The sequence below is a fragment of the Peromyscus californicus genome, unplaced genomic scaffold (genome assembly GCF_007827085.1).
Source record: "Peromyscus californicus insignis strain IS unplaced genomic scaffold, ASM782708v3 Scaffold_9__1_contigs__length_137607984, whole genome shotgun sequence".
Lineage (NCBI taxonomy): Eukaryota > Metazoa > Chordata > Mammalia > Rodentia > Cricetidae > Peromyscus > Peromyscus californicus.
In genome coordinates this window covers 81801004-81825545 of record NW_026294617.1, presented here as the reverse complement: position 1 = coordinate 81825545, position 24542 = coordinate 81801004, and the positions used below count along the sequence as shown (strand labels likewise).

General features: G+C 43.1%; 1 protein-coding gene across 2 annotated transcripts in view; it reads left to right on the top strand.

Moving 5' to 3' along the window:
• Positions 1-2346: 2346 nt before the first annotated feature.
• The window catches only part of Hipk1 (homeodomain interacting protein kinase 1), a 52845-nt gene continuing 30649 nt past the window's right edge, over positions 2347-24542 (top strand). Inside the window, exons 1-2 of one of the 2 annotated variants that reach the window (XM_052730351.1) lie at positions 2347-2517; positions 15368-16445. In XM_052730351.1, the coding sequence (XP_052586311.1) occupies positions 15370-16445 (1076 nt within the window). In that variant the 5' untranslated portion in view covers positions 2347-2517; positions 15368-15369. Of the gene's footprint in view, positions 2518-2793; positions 2932-15367; positions 16446-24542 lie in introns of those variants that run through there. The other variant, XM_052730350.1, reaches the window with a different exon arrangement.

Genomic DNA, 24542 nt, shown 5'->3' with positions numbered 1-24542 from the left:
TGCCTCTGCTTCCCAAGGGCTGGGATTGCAGGCCTGTGCCATCAGGTCTGGCTGCAAGTGACCTCAGGCTCTACTCTGCCCTTCCAACCTCTAATAGCCCCATCTCCTTATTACTCCTCTGATTAAGCCTCTAACAGCTCTTCATTAATTTCCAAAACCTGAGTCTGCCTGTTTGACTAAGCCGGTGTCCAGCTGGGGGAGCTGAACCTCAAGCTAGTGCATGTAGTCTGTGCTGTTTCATCTGGCAGTGCCTGGCACACAGGCGCTACCCTATAGAGAGTTGTTGAACGGCTAACAGACTGCACTACACTTTGAAGCTTTGCTGACTAAAACATGCCCAGAGATGAGCTTCTCTGACTCCATTATTCAAGTCATGTATATTTGTATTCCTTTTTCCTCACTCGATTGAAAACTCTGGGAGGGAAAAGCCTGTATCTTATTCACCTTTGATCTGAACCAGTGTCTTGGGAGTGTCTGGCATGAAGCTGTTTGTTGGATGAATGAGCGAATGACATTAGCAAGGAAAAAATACTAGAGTTTTAAAAGTTCCCCGAAGATCATAAAACAAACAAACAAAACAAAAAAATCATCTAAGATGGGCTGTAGTGGCACAGGCCTTTAATCCCAGCACAGCAGATCTCTGTGAGTTCAAGACCAGCCTGGTTTACAGAGTTCCAGGATGGCCATGACTACACAGAGAATCTCTACCTTGAAAAAAACCAAAACCAAAACCAAACCAAAGTTCCCTGAAGAATGAGACAGATTGAGGAAAGGAGTTAAGAACAATGGAAATAGAGACTAATTTTTTTTTTTTTTCCCCAGAGACAGGGTTTCACTGTGTAGCTTTGCACCTTTCCTGGAACTCACTCTATAGCCCAGGCTGGCCTCGAACTCAGAGATCCGGGAGTGCTAGGATTAAAGGCCACCACCACCTGGCGAGACTAATTATTGTAACAAGGGTACAAGTAAGCAGGCAGTTGATAGCGCCAAGTTAGAATTCAGGAGTCAGTCAGAGAAGGTGCTCTACTGGTAAAATTTGAGACGTTTTAAACACAAAAGGGACATAACATAAATTAGGAACCAGTTATAGAGTTCTGGTGAAGTAGGGCAAAATACCCAATTCATGGTTAGATCCTGCTAAAAAGCAGGATCTGTTGAACTCCAGGCCTCAAGTTTCTGCCTTTTTCTTGGCTCACTAAGCAGGCTTGCTCATTCATTCTTGTCTTGATATTTCCAGGGCCAGGCTAAATGTGAGGACTTTATGTTCTCTAAACAGTCAAGAAGGAAGTTTCTGTGAAAATAAGCAAACAAACCTGTCCTGTGGGACGGAATGCTTTTGCTAATCCTGGCTCTCCAGGGAAATGAACTTCCCTGTTCCAGTGTTAAGAAGAGAAACTCAAAGACTTTCCTTAAAAGGTATTATAGGATAGTCTAGAAAAATTTTGTGAGGTGAAGATCCAAAGAAATCAAGGTTGTATAATGAGTGAGGTCTGAGAAATATAACGGATAGGAAGACTTCCTAGGTCTGCTCCCCTCGTCAGAGAGTACATGTAAATATCCATGGTGGTAGACAGTCTCTTCTTGGATTCAGACAGTTGCTGACTTTAGTACCTGTGAGATGGAACACATGAGGTCCCCCCACCCCCACCCCCCCCAAAAAAAATCAGGGCCTCACTTTGTAGACCAAGCCGGCCTTGAACTCACGGAGATCCATCTGCTTCTGCCTCCTGAGTCCTGGAAATAAAGGCGTGCACCATCACACCCTACTCTCATAAATACTAGTCTTTAAAAATGTTTCCCATTTTAGGAGCCAACAGTTTACACGGCAGAAGGCATATCTGAAGTCCTACAGAATCTCTTGAGGCTGAGCTGGCAACTGTCTACTAAGATAACCCAGTGTGCAGTGTCTATTTTCTTAGAACATTGTGCCAAGAGCGCTGTTTCCCGAGTCCTCTGCCTTTCTACCTTCTGTAGAGGTAAGACCATTTTTGTTTGGGGGATGCATTGAGGAGCTGAATTCGGAGAAGCCGTTTTTCTTATTTCCTAACACACCGCAATGGGAGCGCTTCAGTATAGGGAGGCGTTCAAATCCCTTACGCCGCTGTGAAATGCTCTACGCGGCAGCGAACAACTGAAGCCTTAGAGTGAGATAATTCTTCATCCTCAGGGACTTCTCAGGTAGTCAGTGTCTCCCCGCGCTGCCCAATCGCTGGGGTGCGGGTGTGTGTGTGTGTGTGTGTGTGTGTGTGTGTGTGTGTGTGTGGTGTGTGTAGGGGGATCACACTGGTTTGGGGTGATGTCACACTGGCTGAGGATGACATCTAGCAGCGGGAAACCCGACAGCCACCAGACGCCGGTAAACCACCTCGGAGACTGCTGAGCGGAGGGAGGAGGGGGCGGGGGATCCGGTCCCCACACACGGTCCACGCTGGCTCCCCACGGAGGCCCACCCGCTCCTGCGGCCCACGGCACGAAGCAATGATCCCAACCGGTCCGCTCCTCCGCACTTCCGCCTCAGTAGGTGTCATGGCGCTAGGTGGCTGAATGGTTCCGGCGAGGCGGGGCCGGCCGGATGAGGGCGGTCGCTCGGGGCTCCACTTGTCGAGTCTGGCGACAACGGCAGCTGCGGAGCGAAGGGCCGGGCCGTGGCCCGGGACGGCAGCGGGAGGCCGAGGCGGGAGCGCGCGGCGCTGAGGCGGCGGCGGCGGCGGCGGCGGCGGCGGGAAGGGGCCGGGCGGCGGGGCAGGCGGGAGGCTGGCGAGGCTCCGGCCGCGGGACGGGCGCGGGGACGGCTCCGGGGGGCGGGGGCCGGGGCCCGGGCCGGCTCGTGCGGGGGGTATGATGACCCGGCGGCGGGGCCCCGGATCGCGTCTCCTCCGCCGCCTCCTCGCGGCGGCCCCGACTCGCGGCTGAGAACTACACACACCGGCGGTGAGTCAGGCCGGGCGAGGGGCCGGGGCCGGGCGCCCTGGGGTGGGCGCCCCGAGGTGGGGCCGAGCGGGCCGCGGACTCCCCTGGGCGGCCGCCTTGCACCGGGCGCCTCCTTGGGCAGGCCCCGCGCGGCCGGCCCTGGGCGCCGTGTCCCCCCCTGCCTGGCCGCGAGCGGCGGGACGCGACTGTGTGCCCGGGAAAATGGGCAACTCCCCCTGCCTCCTGCCACTTCCCTCCCGAGCGGGCGGTTGTCCTCAGGTGACAGGGGCCCGTCGGGCATCTCCCCACCCTCGGTTCCCCGCCCCTACCCCTGGCTGCGGTGGCAGGTTCCCTACGTGAAGCTTGTGCGGAGGGTGCATGTCACCCCACTGCCTGTCGCTGTAGTTGGGGCATATTTGTGCCTTGGGGGACCGGGAAGCCGTGTCTAGAGAAAATCGTGATGGTCGGGTTGGTGTGGAGGCTTTTCTGTTTTCTTCGCTCATGTTCTGTAACCGTTGAGTTTGTAATTCGTGACGGTGCTGAGGCTTTGTGGGGACCAGCCCACCTATATGTTTATCTTTTCAAGACAAAGCTAGAGGTCTTTTTCAAAAGAAACTTTTGTAGCTCGTCGTTGCTTTGAAATCCCCAAACAACAACAAAGCCCCCAAAAACGTTAAAGGAGAAGGTAGAAACAACCAAAAATTCTTGGGTAGGGCCCACACTATAACAGCTCTGTGGGGAAGAGTCCCCTTTGTGCTTGGCAACCGAGACCTGAAACTTGGTCTCCAGGAGCGTTGGTCTAACCTCCAGTTTGTTGTGGTGACGAACCATGAGCAATGGCCTGTGTGTTTATGCTGGGCGCGCTTTCTTTCCTGTTTGAGGATGGATACTGGGACTGGAAGTGGGGGTGGGGTGGACAACACCCCCGCCCCCCCCCCCGCCCCCCCGCTCCAGTAAGTAAATCTTTACGTTGCCGCTGACTCAGTTGTGGATACTCATTATAAGATGCTCATTCTTGTCTATTTAGTGACACTTTGATAAGTCTCAGTAGTGTAGTGCAGCCACATACTAGTTTCAAGTGTAGACTCCGCTGCCCCAGACCGCCCTTTATCTTGTTTCTTAGTAACTCTGATGAGAACAGCAGCATGGCTTCCTGCTCTAGATGAAGTGGGGTTAAATTAAGTGGCTGATGCCCTCAGCAAAACCTACAATTTTGCCCGTTTGTGTAAAGCTATTTTTGATTCATGGTCTGTAAGGTTTTTTTTTTTTTTTTTGGTTAAGATTATAGAGAATGCAAACCACTGCCAGCTTTTTTCCCCTTCATTTAAAAGCCTAAAGCTTTCTGTAAAACAACTAAAAACCTAACAACCCATTTTATCTAATCATTGTTATTCAGCTGGTTATTTTGGATATTTGCATGCAATTTCCTTAGGAGTTGGTGTTACCATATGCTAAAGGCTTTAAAATACTCTTCTTGGCTCGAAGGATATTTTGGTAAAGTATTTGAGATTGAAGCTGGAGGCTTCCAAACTGGGAAAGCATCTGACAAAAATGGTGACTGTGATCTTGTATGTGTCGGCTCTGGTTGGCTAGCAGTTTGTGATAGCCTCATGGACAGTAGATCACTGGACATGTTTTACAGATTTTAGAGCAAGTTGATTAGTAATGAGATTTAAAATCAAACCAGATCTTCCTCCTGGAAAAAAAAATATGTCAAAGTTCACATTTCTCTGGAAAACAGAATTCTCTCCTTCTTTGTTTTTGTTTTTATAAGCACAGATCCACCAGTGGTTTGTTGGTAGAAATCAGGGAGCCAAACCTGCTTGTGAACCTCTTTTACTTGGAACTTGTGAAGCTTGTTAGTTATGTATTTTAATTGGTCCTGTTGTAATTTGAATAATTTGTAAGCCTGAGCAGCCTGCAGCCTGATCTGTCAACTGCCCTTTTCTTGACAGTGCGACAACAATCTATGTTTTTGTTAGGCCTCTTCCCGCACTAGATCCTCTCCAGTTTCTTCCCTTACAAATCTTGCTGTTTTGCACATAAGTTATTAAGATCATTTTCCTGAACTCTTTTTTTTTTTTTTTTTTTTTGGTTTTTCCAGACAGGGTTTCTCTGTGTAGTTTTGGTGCCTGTCCTGGATCTCACTTTGTAGACCAGGCTGGCCTCGAACTCACAGAGATCCGCCTGCCTCTGCCTCCCGAGTGCTGGGATTAAAAGCGTGCGCCACCACCAGCCCTGCTGAACTAACTCTTAATTTTCTTCTTCTTTTTTTTTTTTTCCTCGAGACAGGGTTTCTCTGTGTAGCTTTGCGCCTTTTCCTGGAACTCACTTAGTAACCCAGGCTGGCCTCGAACTCACAGAGATCCGCCGGCCTCTGCCTCCTGGTGCTGGGATTAAAGGCGTGCGCCACCACCGCCCGGCCAATTTTCTTCTTTTTGTTTGTTACTAATGCTCTGTTGACCAGGCTGACTCCACACTCAAGAGCTGAAGGGATGGTCCTGAGTCAGTGTCACTGAAACTTCGTGGTGCCTAATGTGGGTCTATTTTTGGCTTTAATTTTACCTTTTGTCTTTTTTTTTTTATTGTTGAAATTCAGGTGGTGTATACATAATGTATTTCTGTAGTACATACTTTGTTACATTTATTTATTAAGTGTGTGTGTGGCTGAATAGGACAATTTGCATAAATTGGTTCTCTGCCGTGTGGGTCCAGGGGATAGAACCCATGTTTTCAGGCTTAGCAGCAAGTGCCCCTACCCACTGAGCCATTTTGCTGGCCCTCTAGTACCTTTTATAGTTTCCTTTTCCTTTTTGGGTGCATATCACTTCAGCTGCCTTCTAAGGTTATTGAATAAAACATTGTATTTCTTTGAATTCTTTAAAGGCACCTGGTACCATGTTTTCCTTGTTGCTTAATGAAAAGGAACCAGGAGACCTGAATTCTTTGCCAACATTTTGCTCATTAGCTCTCTGTAAAACTTATTTGACCTTTTTGAGTTTCTTTTTTTTCCATATTAGAACTAGAGAATTTTAGAAAGACTCTTTTTAAAGTCTGTTAGCTATAAAAGTCCAGTACTTTTTTTTTTTTTTTTCTACCTCTTCTCCAGTCAAATACATTTCCTTCCTCTACATGGTTCCTCATTTTCCGTATCCCTTGGATCCTGGCAAAAGTCACCTCATTCTTCTTGAAAGAGCCTCATCTACCTCCCATCTGCCAAACCATTGTTACCTTACTTAAGCCCTGCTTCCTTTTGATCTTCGCTGACTGATCCGAACAGGCCCCCCCTCACTTGGTAATTATTTGTCCTTTAGAGTGATCTGTACTTGGCTAATTTGACTTTGCTCTTATGTTGGAAACTCTTCGTGCTATCATTTTCTTTATTTCAAACTTTATAAACCGTGTCGACTCTTGCATACATAGTAAAAACAATGCACTTTGCTAACACGAAGGACCTACTTTTATTTTGTTCTCTTATTATAGATTTGTTATGCAGAACCAGTCTAAGCAGGTATTGAAACTTGGGAAAACATCCTACCTAGGAGGAAAGCATCCTTTAGCCAGTTTACCAAAACATCAGAGCATTTTTAAAATGGCTGAAGGTACACAGAGTTGTAGATGCTCTCTTGGCAGCCAACACCACCTTTCCCACACCCTGTTTTGCAATACCAGTTGGGAAACTGGCTGTCATATACAGTCCCATATGAAAGCAGGAAGTACTGCCAAGGGGTGGCAAACTTTGAATCAAATGTTGTTCTTTAGGGTTTCAAGCTTACTTTTTTGCTTCAGTGTTACTATGCTTAGAACAGTAATATATTATTACAGACAAAAGACTATAATTTCTGTCACATCATGTAGTTCTCTAATTCAGTCAGAATAATTTCTGAGATTCCCCTACATTTATGTATGAAGCCGTAGTGTGATGTCTTTATAGTCAGTCATGCTAGGAAATGCTTGGCACATACTGTATGCCAGCCATTATAGTGGATGCTAGCAATAACAGAAAAGAAAGAGGAAAACTACTGCAATGTCTCACTACCCTACTATTTAAAGTCCTCCTTACAGAATTTAAACTTGTCAGGGGACAGCTCTCCTCTACTGTGGTTCTGGGGATTAAGCTCAGATAGTCAGGCTTGTGCACCAAGTACTTTTATCTGTGCAGTTATGTCATGGACCACAAGGCAACTTTAAAATACTTGGTTTCTTAGATTGATTTATTTTATGTAATCAGTGTTCTGCTTGAATGTGTATGTGTACCATGTGTATGCCTAGTACCTGAGGAGATCAGAAGAGGGTCAGATCTGCTGAACTGGAGTTGCATATGGTTGTGAGCCACCACGTGAGAGCTGGGAACTGAACCCCTGGGTCATCTGCAAGAGCAACAAGTGAGCCAACCATGGAGCCAACTCTCTGGCCTCTACCCCTCCCCCCACCCCAGAGTTAACTTTTAAATAATTAAGTCTAAATGGTGATACTTAAAATGCAGAGTAATCCGCAAGTTAGGTGAACTAGCCCTACTTGCCTCCTTGGGTCCTACACAGGCTTCCTCCATTCTTCCATTCTTTCCACACAGACTATCCCTATCTGTGTCCTAACTGTTCTTCCCTGTTGTTTAGATCTCAGTTTAATGCCAGCACCATACAAGGCTCTCCTTGACCGCCATCTCTATTCTGTTTTGTTTTCTTCATAGCTATCACTAGGTGTGTTTCTCTCTCTCTCTCTCTCTCTCTCTCTCTCTCTCTCTCTCTCTCTCTCTCTCTCTCTGGGGTGCTATGGGAAAGAGAACAAACTATCCCCAGTTAAATGTAAACTAAGAGATAAAAGGTCGTATCCATGTTGAATAGCACTGTGTCTCATGTCTAGAACAGTTTCTGGTAGACAGGCAGCAGGTCCTCACTATATGTTTGTTAAGGGACTAAATTAAATAAGTGTAACTGTAAAGAAAGTAGCGTGTGCTGTGGGAGCATTTATCAGGAGCCTGACCTACTATAAAGTAGCCCTAGGGAAGACTTCTGAGTATTTTTGTCTGATTAAATAATCTAGTAGAAGGAAAAATGTTTGTTTTATGTAACGGCCTAAAGTCAATGTTCTGTGTCAAAGTGGTGTTCTAGGTTAGTAGTCCGTCACTGCTGCATGGTCACTCAAAGACCCATGCTTCTTCCATCTTGTTACTCTGCCATACTTAGATGTTGTCTCAGGGTAGAAGCTCAGGTCTCTGAAAACCTGCTTGCTCATTGTTCTCCGCTGGTGAGGAAGACTGATCAACATAGGCTAGCCGTGTGCCTAATAAAGGAGAAAGTAGATTTTTTAAAAATACAAATCAACAAGCCCTAACACACCAAAGTGAGATTTAGGTGGGGCCTAGGATCCATAGATGTTAGGGAGAGAAAAGGCTAAGAAGGGAAATGATGCTCAGTTCAGAAAAGCACATTATAGATGAAGGAACTTGAGCTGGAGAAGTCAAGGCCCACCCACTCTATGAAGCACCGAAACTTAGAGAGTGCCTGGGAAGGGAGCGGATAAAACAAATCTATAAAAGTAACCATAGGCCAGACTCTGTAAGGTCTGCTAATAAACGTGAGCTGTGGGGCTTTATCCCGGAGGTTTAAATGGGGGAGGGTGGTAGACGTCTAATGTTTTTCCAGATGTACATTTTTAAAGCAAGCTTCAGCTAGGGAGTGAAGAGTGAATTGGGAAAGTAAGCATGGTCAGGGTGCTTAAGAGTACAGTTTGGGGGAGACCCATAAGGCTGTTTAAGTCAGCGGTTCAGAATTTAAGTAACTAGTGTAGGAGGGCTGGAGAAGACTGAGTGGAGTAGAGAGATACTTAGGTTTCTGGCAAAAGAATTTTCTTCTCAAATTTTTATTTTATTTTTATTTGTGTAGTGAATGCAGCTATGTATGCCCATGATGGTGTGTTTATTGGTAGCCATCTTATTATTTATTTATTTATTTATTTATTTATTTTTGGTTTTTCGAGACAGGGTTTCTCTGTGTAGCTTTGCGCCTTTCCTGGAACTCGCTTTGGAGACCAGGCTGGCCTCGAACTCACAGAGATCCGCCTGGCTCTGCCTCCTGAGTGCTGGGATTAAAGGCGTGCGCCACCACCGCCCGGCTGCCATCTTATTTTTTGAGACTAGGTCATCTCTCACTGAACCTGGAGCTCTCAAATTGGGCAAAGAGCTCCAGGGATCCACCAATTTCTGCCCCCTAGCACCAGCATGTACCCCAGCACCTAATATTTATGTGAGTGCTCGGGATCTGAACTCAGGTCCTCATGGCTACACTTTCCTCCCCGAGCCACCTCCCTAACCCCTGTCTTACTTTTACAAACCATGTATTCTTGCGTAAAAGTGTTTGCTGGCCATACCTGGCCTGACCGCCTGAGGCCAATCCCTGGAACCTATGTAAAGGTGGAAGGAGAGAGCTGATGCCACAGAGTTGTTTTCTGACCTCGCCATCACATCATGCCATACACACTCACTAATAACAGAAACATAAAGAAAGCATGCTCTTGTACCTACCTGTCTAGTCTATTGATAAGAATGTGTGTCAGAGTGTATATTGGAGAATATGTACTTCCCTGCACGTGCAAGCCAGGACAGATACCTGGGAGAAGAATCAAGATGAAGTATGTATTGGTTTTAGTTATTTAGGTCATCAGTTGTTAAATTATGTCAGAGAAGAGAGATGACACGGAAAAAGCACAAATTTATTGTAGGTGTGTTGGGGAAGAAATGGAAGTTACGTAAGCCTTTAATCCCAGCGTTTGGGAAGCAGAGGCAGGGGGATCTCTAAGGCTACTTTGGTTTACAGAGCAAGTCTCAGGACAGCCAGGGCTACACAGTGAAACCTGTCTTCAAAGAAAAAAAAAAAGGACAAACGCTTTGAAAAATGGTTACCTTGCCTGTGGTCCCCAACGATTCCATGCAGTGTTATAATTTTTAGTTGTTGCAGGATCACCTGCCTATAGTAATTGCAGTGTGGAGTACATGCCAGGGAGTAGAGATGCTGCTTTTAAATCGCCATGCTTGAAAGCCTTTCATCCAGCAAGGCACGGTTCTCTTTGGAGTAGTAAACACAAGTACTAAACAGTCATTGCCTATCAGTCCTAGTTTGGGATGATTGCAGGGAGCAAAGTTGTCATTCTGTCACTTTAGTTAAGTCATTGGAAAGTGAATTTTGAAATGGAAAAAAAAAACAAACCCAAAAACCTTTGTTCATTGCTGGAGCCAAGAGGTAAAATGTTTCAGGAAGTCGGAAATAGTATTTGATTTTATTGGGAGCAATCTTCATTTACATTCAAGAGATTTGTGATCTGTTTAACAGAGCATTATATACAGTAAAATACCCACAGTTATTAATTCTGTCCCTTATTTTTGTTTGGGAAGTCTTGCCGAGAAATTAATTGATCGTCATTTGTGCAAAGGCAGATTTGTGGGACAGTATCTGTACCTAGAAATGGCCTTTTTAAGCCTTATTTCAGAGTGGAGTATAAATAACAGTGTTGGTTTTTCTAGGCCATTTTGATTCTATGTTTTCTTCTCACCTCATTACTGAGGTCTGAGTGAGTGTCAGCCACATGAAGAATCCTGGTGCTAAACTATGATGTACCTGTTAGAAAGGTTAATGAAATTCTGCTTGTTTTTTTCCCTTGCATGGACTAGGTGTGTTTTTCTGAGTATGTTATATTCAAAATATCCTAGAACATGTTTTCTTTCCTTTCCATTTTTTAGGGGACACAATAATGTTGAATGAAAATTTGAAGTCATTAGTATTTGTTATTTTGTTATAAGTTCAAACGTTGGCAATAACATCTGTTGGGGAATATTATTTTAAGGTGTTACTTTTGTTTATGTTGCATTTGTTTAACTCTGTGAAGCTGTGTTACTGTGTCTGTCTAAAACAGCTGATGATCTAATAAAGAACTGAACGGCCAATAGCAAGGCAGGAGAAAGGATAGGCGAGGCTGACAGGCAGAGAGAATAAATAAAAGGAGAAATCTGGGAGAAAAGAAGTAGCCAGAGAAGGAGGAGGACTCCAGGGGCCAGCCATCCAGATATGCAACCAACAACGGAGTAAGAAAGAAAGGTATACAAACATAGAGAAAGGTAAAAGCCCAGAGGCCAAAGATAGACAGGATAATTTAAAGTTGAGAGCTGGCTAGCAACAAGCCAAGCTAAGGCCAGGCATTTATAACAAAGATTAAGCCTCCATGTGTTATTTATTTGGGAGCTGCGTGGTGGGCCCCCCAAGAGAGTAAAAGAGCAAAAACAGGCAACAACAAATATCACTCTGGAAATGTAGTATTTTTAAAGACTGTCTAGTTATGAACACTATAAAAATATTGGCTAAGAGTGGTGGTGCATGCCTGTAATTCCTATACTCAGAAGGAAGAGGGAGGAGGAACAGCAGTTCAAGGTCATCCTCAGCTACATAGTAAATTTGAGGCTAGCCTGGGCTCAGTAAGAAACTGTCTTTAAAAACTCAAACAATAAATAAACGGATATTTCATGAATTCTTTCCAGTAATTACTTTATGACCTTGTCATTTTGTTTTTGTTTTATGTGAGGTAGGGTCATAAAGCCTAGGCAGGTCTAACACACTGTAACCAAGGCTGGCCTTCAGCTTCTGATCCTCCTGCACCTACCATCTCAAGTGCTAGGATTACAAGTATGTGCCACCACTGGCCTGTGATCCTGTCCTTTTATAGCTGCTGAAAACTGTAAATTTTATATTAAAATTTTTTTCACTACTTTTAGTTACATCAATATTGTGCTCCATGTTTTTGGATAAATTGTTTAATTTATATTCAATAAGGAAAACAAATTTGGAAGATTTACTTCTTTTTAAGTTGTGGTTCAATTTTATGATGGCAAGTAATATTTTGCATATATTTTAATAGGCAAATTTTGTAAAGGAACTACTTTGTTTCAGTTTTGTTTTGTTTTTTAAAAAGATTTATTTATTTTCTGTGCATTGGTGTTTTGCCTGCATGTCTGTCTGTATGAGGGTGCCAGATCCCCTGGAACTAGAGTTACAGACAGTTGTGAGCCCCCATGTGGATGCTGGGAATTGAACCCAGGTTCTCTGGAAAAATCGTCAGTGCTCTTAACTGTTGAGCCATCTCTCCAGCCCCAAGAATTTTATTATATTTGGTTTTACATTGGTGATGTAGGTAGGCCAAAATGTTTTGTATATTCATGACCTCGTAAGTTGAAGTGCATTGGCCTTAGCTTTTTTTTTGGTTTTTCGAGACAGGGTTTCTCCGTGTAGCTTTGCTCCTCTCCTGGAACTCACTTGGTAGCCCAGGCTGGCCTCGAACTCACAGAGATCCGCCTGGCTCTGCCTCCCGAGTGCTGGGATTAAAGGCGTGCGCCACCACCGCCCGGCTGGCCTTAGCTTTTAATTTGGGCTTTTTTTCCTCTTTTTTTTTTTTCTGGAGCTGAGGATCATCGTGCTTTTTTTTTTTTTTCTCTTTGAGGTTCATATAAATTATGGAAATTCTTGCCTAAAGTAAATCCAAACCACATTTTAGAAATTGAAGGTTATAGACGGGCAGTGGTGAACTCCGTGAGTTCAAGGCCAGCCTGGTCTACAGAGTGAGATCCAGGACAGCCAGGGCTGTTACACAGAGAAACCCTGACTTGAGAAGAAAAAAAAGTAATTGAAGGTTGAAGATACATTTCTTCTTTGCAGCTGACTACAGTGCAGATAGTTTTAAGCTGTAGTCAGGCACAAAGAAGTGCACACATTTGCTCCCCTGCCTCTCTCCTTTATATGCAGTGCCAGGGATCAAACCGAAGGTCCTGTGCATGCTAGGCAGACACTGTCTCTGACTTCTGCTCCAGCCCCTACACAATGCTTTTTCATGTTCTATAACATCCTTTGTCATGTTTCCTTCCTTTCTAATTGTATGTTTATTTCCTTATGACTCTTAAGACTGTACTATGTGAGTTGGAGTGGAGACTTCACCCATGTCTTAAGAACCATGCAAACAAAAGAGAAGGGCTTGTAAAGAAAACAAAACCAAAGCCAAACATTTGAAAACACTATGGTTTGTATTAGTGAGTTGTAGATAATGCAGTTGGTAGGCAGGAGTCAAGTCTTTCTTCCAGCAAATACTGTGTTTATATTACATTAACAGAATCTGGAAGGGCTGGGTGATAGAAGTGAGGAAGAAACAGATGGTACCTGTCCTCATGGAATTTATACTGTGGGCAGGGATGTAGCACTAAATAATTTAAAATTACAAGAGAAGAACGGCAAATTCATAGTGGAAGGGATAAAGGGATGGCTGGTGTGTGTGTGTGTGTGTGTCTGTATAGGCTAGAGGTTAATGTCATGTCTTTCTCAGTTGCTCGCCATCTTATTCTTTTGAGACAGGGTCTCACTGAACTTGGAATTTACCGATTCAGCTAGACTGGATGGCCACCAAACCTCAGGAATCCTGTCTCCATCTCCCTAGTGTTGGGATTACAGATGCATACCACTGTGCCTGGCTTTTTCTGTGGGTGCAAGGGATCTTAATTCAGGTCCTCATGTTCGCATGGCAAACACCTACTGACAGAGCCATCTTCTTAGCCCCTTGATGAAGATTTTCTTCACCCCCATGTACTGAGGGTTGAATCAGTGCTTTGCACATGTTAAGCAACACATGCTAAGCTAACTCTACCACTGAGCTATCTCCCTAGCTCCTGCCACACCTACTCTTTTTTGTTGTTGTTCTTGTTTTTCAACTTTATTTTGAAACAGGGTCTCTCACTAAGTTACCCAGACTGGCCTTAAACTCAGCTGACCTTCAGCTTGTGATTCTCCTGTCTCTCAGCCTCTTGAGTAGTTGGGATTAAAGGCCTGTGCCACAAGACCTGTTTTGAAGGTCTTTAACTTTATGCCCAAAGTAATGGAAAACTTCTGGGGGAAGTGGGAGGAGAGGTGGTTAAGAAAAGAAAACAGTTACCTATCTAGCTTGCTGTTGAAAGCAAAGATGTAGAAGTTCAAAGTCCTCCTCAGCTATGTAGAAAACATGGGGGCAGCTTGGATCCTAAAGGTCCTGTCTCAAAACCAAAACCACAACAGAAAACAACCCCAACAACAAATAAAAGCAAAGAATCCCCTGAGTGTGTTTAAGACAATTCTTTGGAGGCTGTTTGCATTGTAAATTAGAATGGTAGAGAAAAATGGATGATTTGAATTGTACTTAGGATGTAGATCAGACAAGTAGTAGTTTGTGAAGAAAGGGAGAGGAGTAAATCCAGATGATGAGTATGTGCCAGGAGCTACCACTTTACCTGTGTTAAATACTAAGTTCTCAGAATAGCTCCATGGGATGGCTATTGCTGTTACCATTGTATAGATGAGGAAGCTGAGGCTCATTGCTCCCTGATTTTTGGATTGAGTCAGGGTGTTTGGTGCCATACCATAACTGTGATAGAAAACTGAAAGTAGACTGGAGGCTTGTAAAATTTAATTTTGGATATGTTGAATTTGAGGTATCTGCCTTAGAATCAAGTGGGCATTTGGATAAGATTTATAGATTTGGTGGGAAGGGTAGAAGGAGGAGGAAGGAGAGAGAGGGATCTGGATTTGTTGAGATAGAAATTTTTAGAATTTTTTTTTTTTAAGATAACTTACTGGGTTATAAAGAGGGAAAGTATAGAGCTAGGAAAGTAGTTTACTGTAGAGCCCCAAGGCCTCTGAAGGTCCAACTGGTGAGAAGAGAGCAAATAAATATGACGTGGCATGAAATGTTTGGGCTTTAGTCTTAGAAACAATATAGCTTTGAGTTTAGTCTTTTGGCTTACTGAACCTTAGGTATCTGCGGGATATTCAGGACAGCCGGACTGTTCTCACTTCTCTCCCCATGTCTGTCTGTCTTCTGTACATTTCTCTCTCCCTCTTTCTTCTCCTCCCTCCTTTCTCTCTTTCTCTGACTCCATGTCACTATGTAGTCCAGCATGATTTTACATAGATGTGCAGGTATGTGTCTGGGCATGTATGTCATAGTAAGACTGGAGGTCATAGGACAACTTGTGAAAGTCTCCTGTCTCCTTCCTCCATGAGTGCCTCAGAGGAAAACTCAGGTTGTTGGCACTTGCCCTGACCCACTGACTATGTCACCATCTGACCCTGTCTTTCTAAGGAGAACTTCTGTAGAAAGTTCTCTTCTTCAGAAGATACTCTAGCCTTGTCAACCTGGTTGACTTCTGGTCGGTGGCAGTCTCCCCAGTGTTGGGGAGCAGAGCACTGTTTTATGTGTGTCTTGTGCCGGGTAGACAGCCTTCGCTTTGGTACGTTATGGACACTCTGTGAATGTCGGTTAAGACAGTATTAGCCTTTGAGAGGCAGGAAACAGTCCAGTATCATCTTGTGTCAGCTACAAGTGTTTTCGTATATGCTGTTGGGAAGCTTTGCATTTCGAGCCCTTGTGGTCTCACTCTTCCTCTCTTTCCATGTAGGTATGGCATCACAGCTGCAGGTGTTCTCCCCCCCATCAGTGTCGTCGAGTGCCTTCTGCAGTGCGAAGAAACTGAAAATAGAGCCCTCTAGCTGGGATGTTTCAGGACAGAGCAGCAACGACAAATATTATACCCACAGCAAAACCCTCCCAGCTACACAAGGGCAAGCCAGCTCCTCTCACCAGGTAGCAAATTTCAATATTCCTGCTTACGACCAGGGCCTCCTCCTCCCAGCCCCTGCAGTGGAGCATATTGTGGTAACAGCTGCTGATAGCTCAGGCAGTGCCGCCACGGCAACCTTCCAAAGCAGCCAGACCCTGACTCATAGGAGCAACGTTTCTTTGCTTGAGCCATATCAAAAATGTGGATTGAAAAGAAAAAGTGAGGAAGTCGACAGCAACGGTAGCGTGCAGATCATAGAAGAACATCCCCCTCTCATGCTGCAAAACAGAACTGTGGTGGGTGCTGCTGCCACGACCACCACTGTGACCACCAAGAGTAGTAGTTCTAGCGGAGAAGGGGATTACCAGCTGGTCCAGCATGAGATCCTTTGCTCTATGACCAACAGCTATGAAGTCTTGGAGTTCCTAGGCCGAGGGACATTTGGACAGGTGGCCAAGTGCTGGAAGCGGAGCACCAAGGAAATTGTGGCTATTAAGATCTTGAAGAACCACCCCTCCTATGCCAGACAAGGACAGATTGAAGTGAGCATCCTTTCCCGCCTAAGCAGTGAAAATGCTGACGAGTATAATTTTGTCCGTTCTTACGAGTGTTTTCAGCACAAGAATCATACCTGCCTTGTGTTTGAGATGTTGGAGCAGAACCTGTATGATTTCCTAAAGCAGAACAAGTTCAGCCCACTGCCACTCAAGTACATCAGACCAATCTTGCAGCAGGTGGCCACAGCCTTGATGAAGCTCAAGAGTCTGGGTCTGATTCATGCTGACCTTAAACCTGAAAACATAATGCTGGTTGATCCAGTTCGCCAACCCTACCGAGTGAAGGTCATTGACTTTGGTTCTGCTAGTCACGTTTCCAAAGCTGTGTGTTCAACCTACCTGCAGTCACGCTACTACAGGCAAGTGCAAAATACTGGAGATCTGTCCTCCTGTTTAACATGCATAACATAGAATTCCAACTCTACTACCCAGGAGTCTGCTTATTTCTAGATTCCAAGATGGGAGCAGGATTTGTTTCAGCTTCTTACATGTGTATGTGACATTCCTATAAGGAGCATGCTTTTCTTGCTGAAATCCTGTTTAGTCGTAGCAAAATTAATTCTGAAGGTTGTTGCTGGCTGAATTGTGCTAGTGTCTGGTTCCTTCTTGACTACCATTACACCTGCCTTTTCCCACTTGAAGGACTGACTGTACAAGATAATCCATCTGGGCAGATGCTGCAGGCTCTTTAGCTCATACCTGGGCATGTAAAAATGTCTTGGGAACAGCTTTAGGTTTAAGCCTAGCAGCAGTTTATTCAGATTTTTTTATTATAGCAAAAATTGTATTAGATGATTGCTGTGCTCTTCTGTTTGAGCATCTCTACAATACTTTGAACTTACTTAGTTATCCTAGGATAGCTTGACCTAAGGTACGTTAGTGATTTATATTTCTAGATTAGTACTTCTAATACAAGGCCCCTTTATTATAATTAAAATTCTTGTAACAGTACTTATGTTGGTATATACATTTTTGTGTGTACTATAACCAAGGCTTTTAAAATATGCTTTTACTTCTCAGATCTTTATTTTATCTAGTTATTAATCTTAAAGAATCTGATACTTAATATATGGAAATTGAATATCGATTGTACAAGCATTCAGTCAAGAAATGAAGCATGCACTGGGTATGTAGCTCAGATACAGGATTTGCCTAGCCTGCATGAGGCTGTTTAGTGCCACCCCAAAATAAAAAGCATCCACCAAAAATAGGTAACACAAAATACGTATTTATATGTATTTTCTTAGGTGTGTTTATGTATGTGTGTGTGTGTGTCTTTTTTGGAGACAAAGTCTCACTATGTAGCCTTGTTTGGCCTGGAACTTGCTGTGTAGATCAGGCTGGACTTGAACTCACAGTGATCTGCCTGAGTATTAGGATTAATAGATTTATTATCTATTTTATTTAAATTTTATTTATTTTATGTGAATGAGTGTTTTGTCAGTATGTATGTCTGTGTACCAAGAGTGTGCCTGGTCCCCATAGATGCTAGATCCAGTCCTCTGGCACTGGAGTTACAGGTGGATGTGATCTGCCATGTGGGTGCTGGGAATTGAACCTAGCTCCTCTGGAAAAGCAGTCAGTGCTCTTAACCACAGAATCATCTCTCCAGCTTCGTCCCTAGATCTTATGATTTATAATTTTGAGGTTAATGTGTTCTGTAGCACCCATCAAGGATGTCATCCCTTCTTATATTGAAAACTGTTTCATTGTAGGTATATGCCACATTTTGTGTATCCATCTTTTGATAGGCACTTGGGTTGTTCCCATTTTTCAGCTGTTGTGAATGATGCTGGTTTGAACATTGTTGTACATGTATCTAAGTTCTTATTTTTAGGCCTTTTAGTTGTAGAGCTTAGGGTAGACTTGCTAGGGCCTAGGGAATTGTATGTAGCCTTGAGAAGCTACTAGACTTCCACAGAGGCTGTGCTCTTACATTCCTCCCAGCAGCAAAGGAGAGTTCCAGTTTCTCCATGTTTCCTCCAACACTTGTTATTTTCTACATATTTTTAAAGTAACTATCTTTATGGCTATAAAGTGGTATGTCAGGTAGTTTTAATTTTTGTTTTCCTAATTAGTGATATTGATATTTTTCATGACATTATTGTATACATTATACTTTTTTTTGAGAGATATTTATTCAAGTCCTCTGTCCAGATTTTCAGTTGGTTTTGTTAAATTTTAGAAATTAAAAAAAAATTCATTCTAGACATTGATATGATTTGCAAATACCTTGTATCTTTTCTAGTTTTTGAACCTCTTGCTAGTGTTTGATGCACAAATGTTCTGACCCTCATGAGTCTGGTTTGTCTGCCTTCCTCTTGTTTAGTCTTCAGGTGTCATGAATTACAAATCCATCATTGTGGCCTTTCTCCTGGTTTCTCCTACAAGTCTTAGACTTTAGCTCCTGCATTTAACTACCTAATTTTGAGTTAATTTATTTGGGGGGCAAGGTTTTCACTGTATATCTCTGGTTGACCTAGCACTCACTTGGTAGCTCAAGCTACCTTTGAACTCAGCAGTCTCCTTCCTGCCTCAGCCTCCTGAGTGCTTGGATTACAGGCACGGGCTATGGCACCGTGTTAGTTTTTATTGTTTAAGTGGTCCTGTGACCGTTTAGTTCATGCAATGTCCTTTGCTCTAAAGACTGCCTATTCCCCCACTGAATGCTCTTGCACCTTTGTCAAGTTCATGCGACCGTGTATTTAAGAGTTGATTTCTGGGACCCTATTCTACTGTTCGTCTCTCTCTGTATGTCTGTCTATAAAGCAGTGGTTCTCAACCTGTGGGACACAACCCCTTGGGGAGTCAAATGACCCTTTCACAGGGGTCACATATCAGATATCCTGTGTATCAGAGATTTACATTATGATTCGTAACAGCAGCAAAGTTACAGTTATGAAGTAGCAATGAAAATAGTTTTATGGTGGGGGGTCACCACAACATGAGGAACTATATAAAGGGTTGTAGCATTAGGAAGGTTGAGAACCACTGGTCTATAGGATAGATTTTTCTGTTTTTCTCTTAAAAACAACAACAACAACAACAACAAAAAACCCATAGGATTTAATAAAAATAACATTGACATTGCAACTTTCTTTGAGTACTGCAGTACTGAAAGGTTAATGATAGTCTTTTAATCCATTCTCACTTAAAAAAATCTTTATAGTTTTATAAAACTATGGCATGTTTTACTTGAAAGGAGGCAAAGGAGTTCGCAGGGCCTGTGGTTTCCGGTCTCATCCTGCTCTAGGCAACCTAGGCTAATTTTGAAAATTTTCGCTTCAGTTTGCTTGTTTATGACTTGGGAGATTTAGGCTCCAACTACATTTGCTTCTGATCCTCCCCTTCAAGTGCCCCCTATGTAGTACAAATGCACCACATGCCTACAGGTGGCCTGAAGAGCTGGTGCTGCCCCACTTCTGGTGCTGCCCCACTTCCTTTCTCTGAGGCTGGGGAGGTGAGAGCCCATTAGCTGCTCAGGCAGGAGCTTATCGCTGAGTCGTTCCTTGGTGCATGTTCCTTGGTGCACGCAGGTGTTCATTAACTGTTTGTGTGCCTGCAGAGAGGACCAGGCAGTTTTAGACAAAAGGAGATGCAGGTTATTTTATGAAATCATTTTTGATAGGATCTTTACGTAAAGACTGAAAGTAATTTGTGGGACAAATTATTCTACCTAGCCTTCTCTAATTTGCAATCCATGTGACTAATTTTTAGTATTAGGCTGCTAATCTTTATACTTTTTCCTTATACTTTAATTTTGGTTTTCATTTAATAAAAAAAAAAATAAGGTTTTCTAAGGTCTCCCCCCCCCCCCCCCCAGACAGGGTTTCTCTGTGTAGTTTTGGTGCCTGTCCTGGATCTCGCTCAGTAGACCAGGCTGGCCTCGAACTCATAGGGATCCACCTGGCTCTGCCTCCCGAGTGCTGGGATTACAGGCGTGCACCACCACCCCCGGCCTAAGTTTTGAAGCCTTCTTTAAAGCTACTTATAAATTTGGTTGCTGACTTTAAGAGTAATTTCAAGGGGAAGTAAGTTTACTTCTTAAAAGTTCATTTTGTTCCCAAGCCATCATTGTGCAAGCAGCTCAGTATCCAGGGTTTGTGGTTGAGCCTAGGCTTTACCTGCATGCTGTGTTGTCTCACAGTAATGCTGGATAGCAAGTGTGAGCCGGTGAAAGAGCTGCTCCAGCAGCCCTCCCTCCCTCATCACAGCTTTGTCCTGGTGGGCCTTGAGCAGCCTCCCGTCCCTTTGTTGCCGCATTAGAATTCACCAACCCCGCACATTCTTGTGTTTTGCAGACCTCTATGAAACCCCTTTGGCTGGTGTAGCTGCCTTCAAGTCCAGCCTTCTTAACCTTCTTTTAAGTTTATATTGCTTTGCCCCAATGTTAAGCATGCCCAGATACTGCCATTTGGCAGGAATTTGCCACACTTAGCTATAGGTATGCTTAAATGATAGGCAGTGGAAATGGTTTTTAGCCCGCTAAATGTAGACTGACTCCAAGGAAAGTTGCTGTCTTTGGGGCTTGAGTTTTAGGGACAGAGGTTTGCCATACTTAACAGTCCAATGCTTTACTCTTCTAAGTAAACTAGCCAGCATTTGTTTCATGCTAAGATCACTTTGTTATTTATGGATGGACGCTGCCTAGTGGAGAAAAGTATAGCTTAATTTATTCTACACAAACAATCTAATTTCCTGTAACAGTGGAACTACAGTTTCAGTGTAAGCCACAGATGCAGGAAGTTGGACTTTATGTAACATCTCTAATCTGGTAAATAAGTAGGTTTGGTGCCTCAGCAAAGGGAAGAAAGAAACTGAATGTTCGTGAAAACAACCAGAGAATGATTTGTGCCCAGCTTGCTGTGGGTGCCAGTGAACCAGGACTTTATGACCTTGGAGGAGCGCTTCGGTTTAAAGAAGTTAAAGTTGAAGAGGAACATGCAGGGGCTGCTGTTGCTGCCCCTTGGCTGTTGTAATTCGTGCCTTCAGTGTTTGTGCTTTAAGGATGGGCTTGCATCCTCTAAGGCAGTGGTTCTCGACGGACCATCCTAACGCTTCAACCTTTTAATACCTTTCCTCATGTGGTGGTAACCCCTGACCATAAAATTATTTTGCTGCTACTTCATAACTATAATTTTGCTGCTGTTATGATTCATAAATATCTGATATGCAGGTCTAATATGCAAACCCTGTAGGGGTTGAGACCCATGGATTGAGAACCACTGTTAAAGGGAGCCCCACTACTTCCAAAGCACAGTTAGCAGCATTTTCCTATAGCAATAAATACTGCCAACTTTGTTGTTGTCCTCTAGCTTTCTCCTACACTTGAATAGATAGTCTTTTTATTGCCTTATGTTTATTACAGTGTTATGACTGGAAACAGACCAGATGAATGATTCTCTAACTCATCCTTCATTTTTTTCCCTTCCTTTCTTCCTACTTTATTTTATTTTGAGACAGACTCTCATGGTGTAGCTTGGGCTGGCCTTGAACCTTGAATCTTTGTGCTTCTGTTTCCTAAGTGCTGGGATAACAGGTGTGTGCCTGGCTCAGCCTTCTTACACAGATAGTAGAACCAGGGTTTCCAGTCTGTAGACTTTTTTTCAAGGCTAGTGCATGTTAACAATGCTCCCTACACTGAGCTACCCCCCAACCCCTCCAGAGACTTTATATTAAGACTGGAGAGTCTAAAGAAGGCCAGGAAGATAATACAATGAGAATAATTTCAACAATTGCAATCTCAATTTGGAGGTGCTGTAATTGTTCAGAAAAGGGAAAACACTTCATCCTCACTAACTCGAGGTGAAGATGAACATGTTTAGTGATGAGCCGCTCCCCCCACTGCAGCAGCTTTCTTTTCTTTCTTTTTCCTTTTCTCATTCTTATTCTGATTTTCCTCCCTCTCTCCCTCCCTCCCTCCCTCCCTTTCTTCCTTCCCCCCCAAATCCACTTTTATTTGTACTTTTCACTAGTTTAAGTCCGTGAGGTTTTCTTTAGCACTTCCTTTGGGTAAGGGAAGAGTTACTGTTTTGTGTGAGCTCTGCCTGAGAGTCCTTAGCTGCTTCTGTCATTCCAGAACCAGGAGACCGGATGAAAAGCGGATTCCAGCCAACCTTCACTGTTTGGTTTTGTAAAATGAGGCTGGAATTAGTGTTTTCCTTAATTTCTTTGAAACCTTACGCTGTTCTTTTTTAAAGAAGTTAAAAACTGAGCTGGCTGGCCATTCCCTCCTGATCTACCTTTTCAGAAATGCTTTCCTATAAGGTAGGGCTGCTAAAACCTCCAGACTCTCAGTTGATGCCTTGGAATGTTCTCAGCCCAGTTTTTATTTGGCACCAAGCCATGTGCCCTGCCAGCTATTTCTGGCACTGTCATGAACTTGGAAATTGATGTTGCTGCTCACTGAAAGTAAGACATTTTTTTTCTTTTCAGTTTTAGAAAAGCTTTTATATTTTTCCTGAGTACTCCTATTAATTCTCCTATCAGGCTTGTGTGATCTTAAGAACATGCCATAATGGTTGGAATTTAATTGAATTTTGAAATTCCATCAGTCATAAATGGTTATAGTTAACTTTCAACATCACGATGAATCACTTTTTTTCCTTCTCTCTCTCTCTCTCTTTCTATTCTTGTCTCTGTCTCTCTCTTTCTTTTTTTGTAAGAGAGGTCATGGAACTACTATGTAGACCAGATAGGCCTCAAATTTGCAGTGATTCTCTTGATGAGCTTGCAGGAATGTGTAAGCACACCCAGTATGGGTGTAACGATTGGGGGTTGTTTTTTAGTGAACAAAACTGAAGTTCATATCAAATGCTACAAAAACTGATGGTATTATTTGTTCTACCTAGCTTTCTAGTAGAATGAGTCTGAACAGGCCTAGACCTTCTACTATTTCAGGGTAAGGGTCAGAAAATGTCTTAGAATCTGTGGAGTCTTACAACCTACCTGTTTCCTAAGGGTGTTATTGTTTAATTACTTGTAGAAGCTATCTTTTGGGAAAATATCCTAGGCAAGACATGGTGATGCACGCCTGTAGTCCCAGCACTTGGGAGACCAAGATAGGAGAATCCCAAATTCAAGGTCAGCCTCAGTCATAAAATGAGTTCAAGGCCAAGTGGGGCTACATAGCAAGACCCTGTCTCAAAATACCAAAACAGCAGACAGCCAAAACTCAACAACAGTAGTAACTAATGAATCCTTTTACCCTCTTTGCCCAAACAACTCAACACACACATATACACAGCATAACAATAATCGTGTATTACCTGAAACTAAAATATGGAAAACCTAGGCAATCTATGAAGATATATGGCCAGTTAGATGGCTCTTCATGGAGGGATCTGCTTTTTTGTTTTCCTCTTACATGAGGGAGTTGTATCATAAATATATTTTCAGACCCAAAATTCTTAGATTTATCAGAAGGAAAGGAAATTTTTAGAGAAAGTAATGAAAGTATCAGAGTTCAGATCCTAGATCCAGACTGTCTAGGTACCATCATTTGGTAGTATAGTATAGCCTCAGACAACTAATTTAACCTCAGTTTCTTCATCTGTCAAATAGAGAAAGTGTTTTATCTCATTGACTCTAAAATGCTCTAATTGGCTCCAAGATGCAGCATTATATGCCATATGAAAGTAACAGCATTGCCACTAAACTGAAATATATCTTCATTTGTAAGACGTTAGAAAGTGAAAACATGTGCAACTTAAGAATTGCTGACATGCAACAATACTTATGATTTAACATTTATAAAGAATTTACAAGTGCACCACACATAGTATACACTGTCATTTATCATTATCATTACTGATAGTCGTGTTACCTGTTGCCATTCACTCTACCTGTCTTTGTTGTTTGAGAATCAAATCAGTCCATTGCATGTGCTAAGAAAGAACATGTCCTACCACTGAGGTGTACTCTTAGTCTTTGTCATTTTTTTTTGAACTTATTTTCTCCTAATTTGGGGAGTTGAGATTTTAGTGTTTTGTTTGTTCTTAATTTATTTTGTGGGGGAAATATGTATATGGAGGTCATAGGATAACTTTTGCAGGTTGGTCCTTCCTACCATGTGGATTTTGGGACTAGAACTCAGGTCCACAGGCTTGGCTTACCATTTTATCCATCGCACATAGTATTCACTGTCATGCATGCCACCATCCCAAATGAATGAATGAAGATGAAGATGTAGTTAGTATGGTGTATTTAATTCTGGAGTCAGTGCTGAGAGCCGTCTTTGCTCTATCACTTCCTGACTAGTTTTAGGCGAGTCTGTCCTGTCTCAGTTTCCTACCCTATCAATGGGAGTAGTAATTTCATTTCAGATGTGTTCACCTATAGAACACTCTGAGTGCTTTATGGATTATTGTACTTGAAGCATTAATGAAAATCACATTTCTAAAAGTGCATATTTCAAGGCTTAAAATAATCTAGCCCAGAAAAGGCTAGATCTTCCT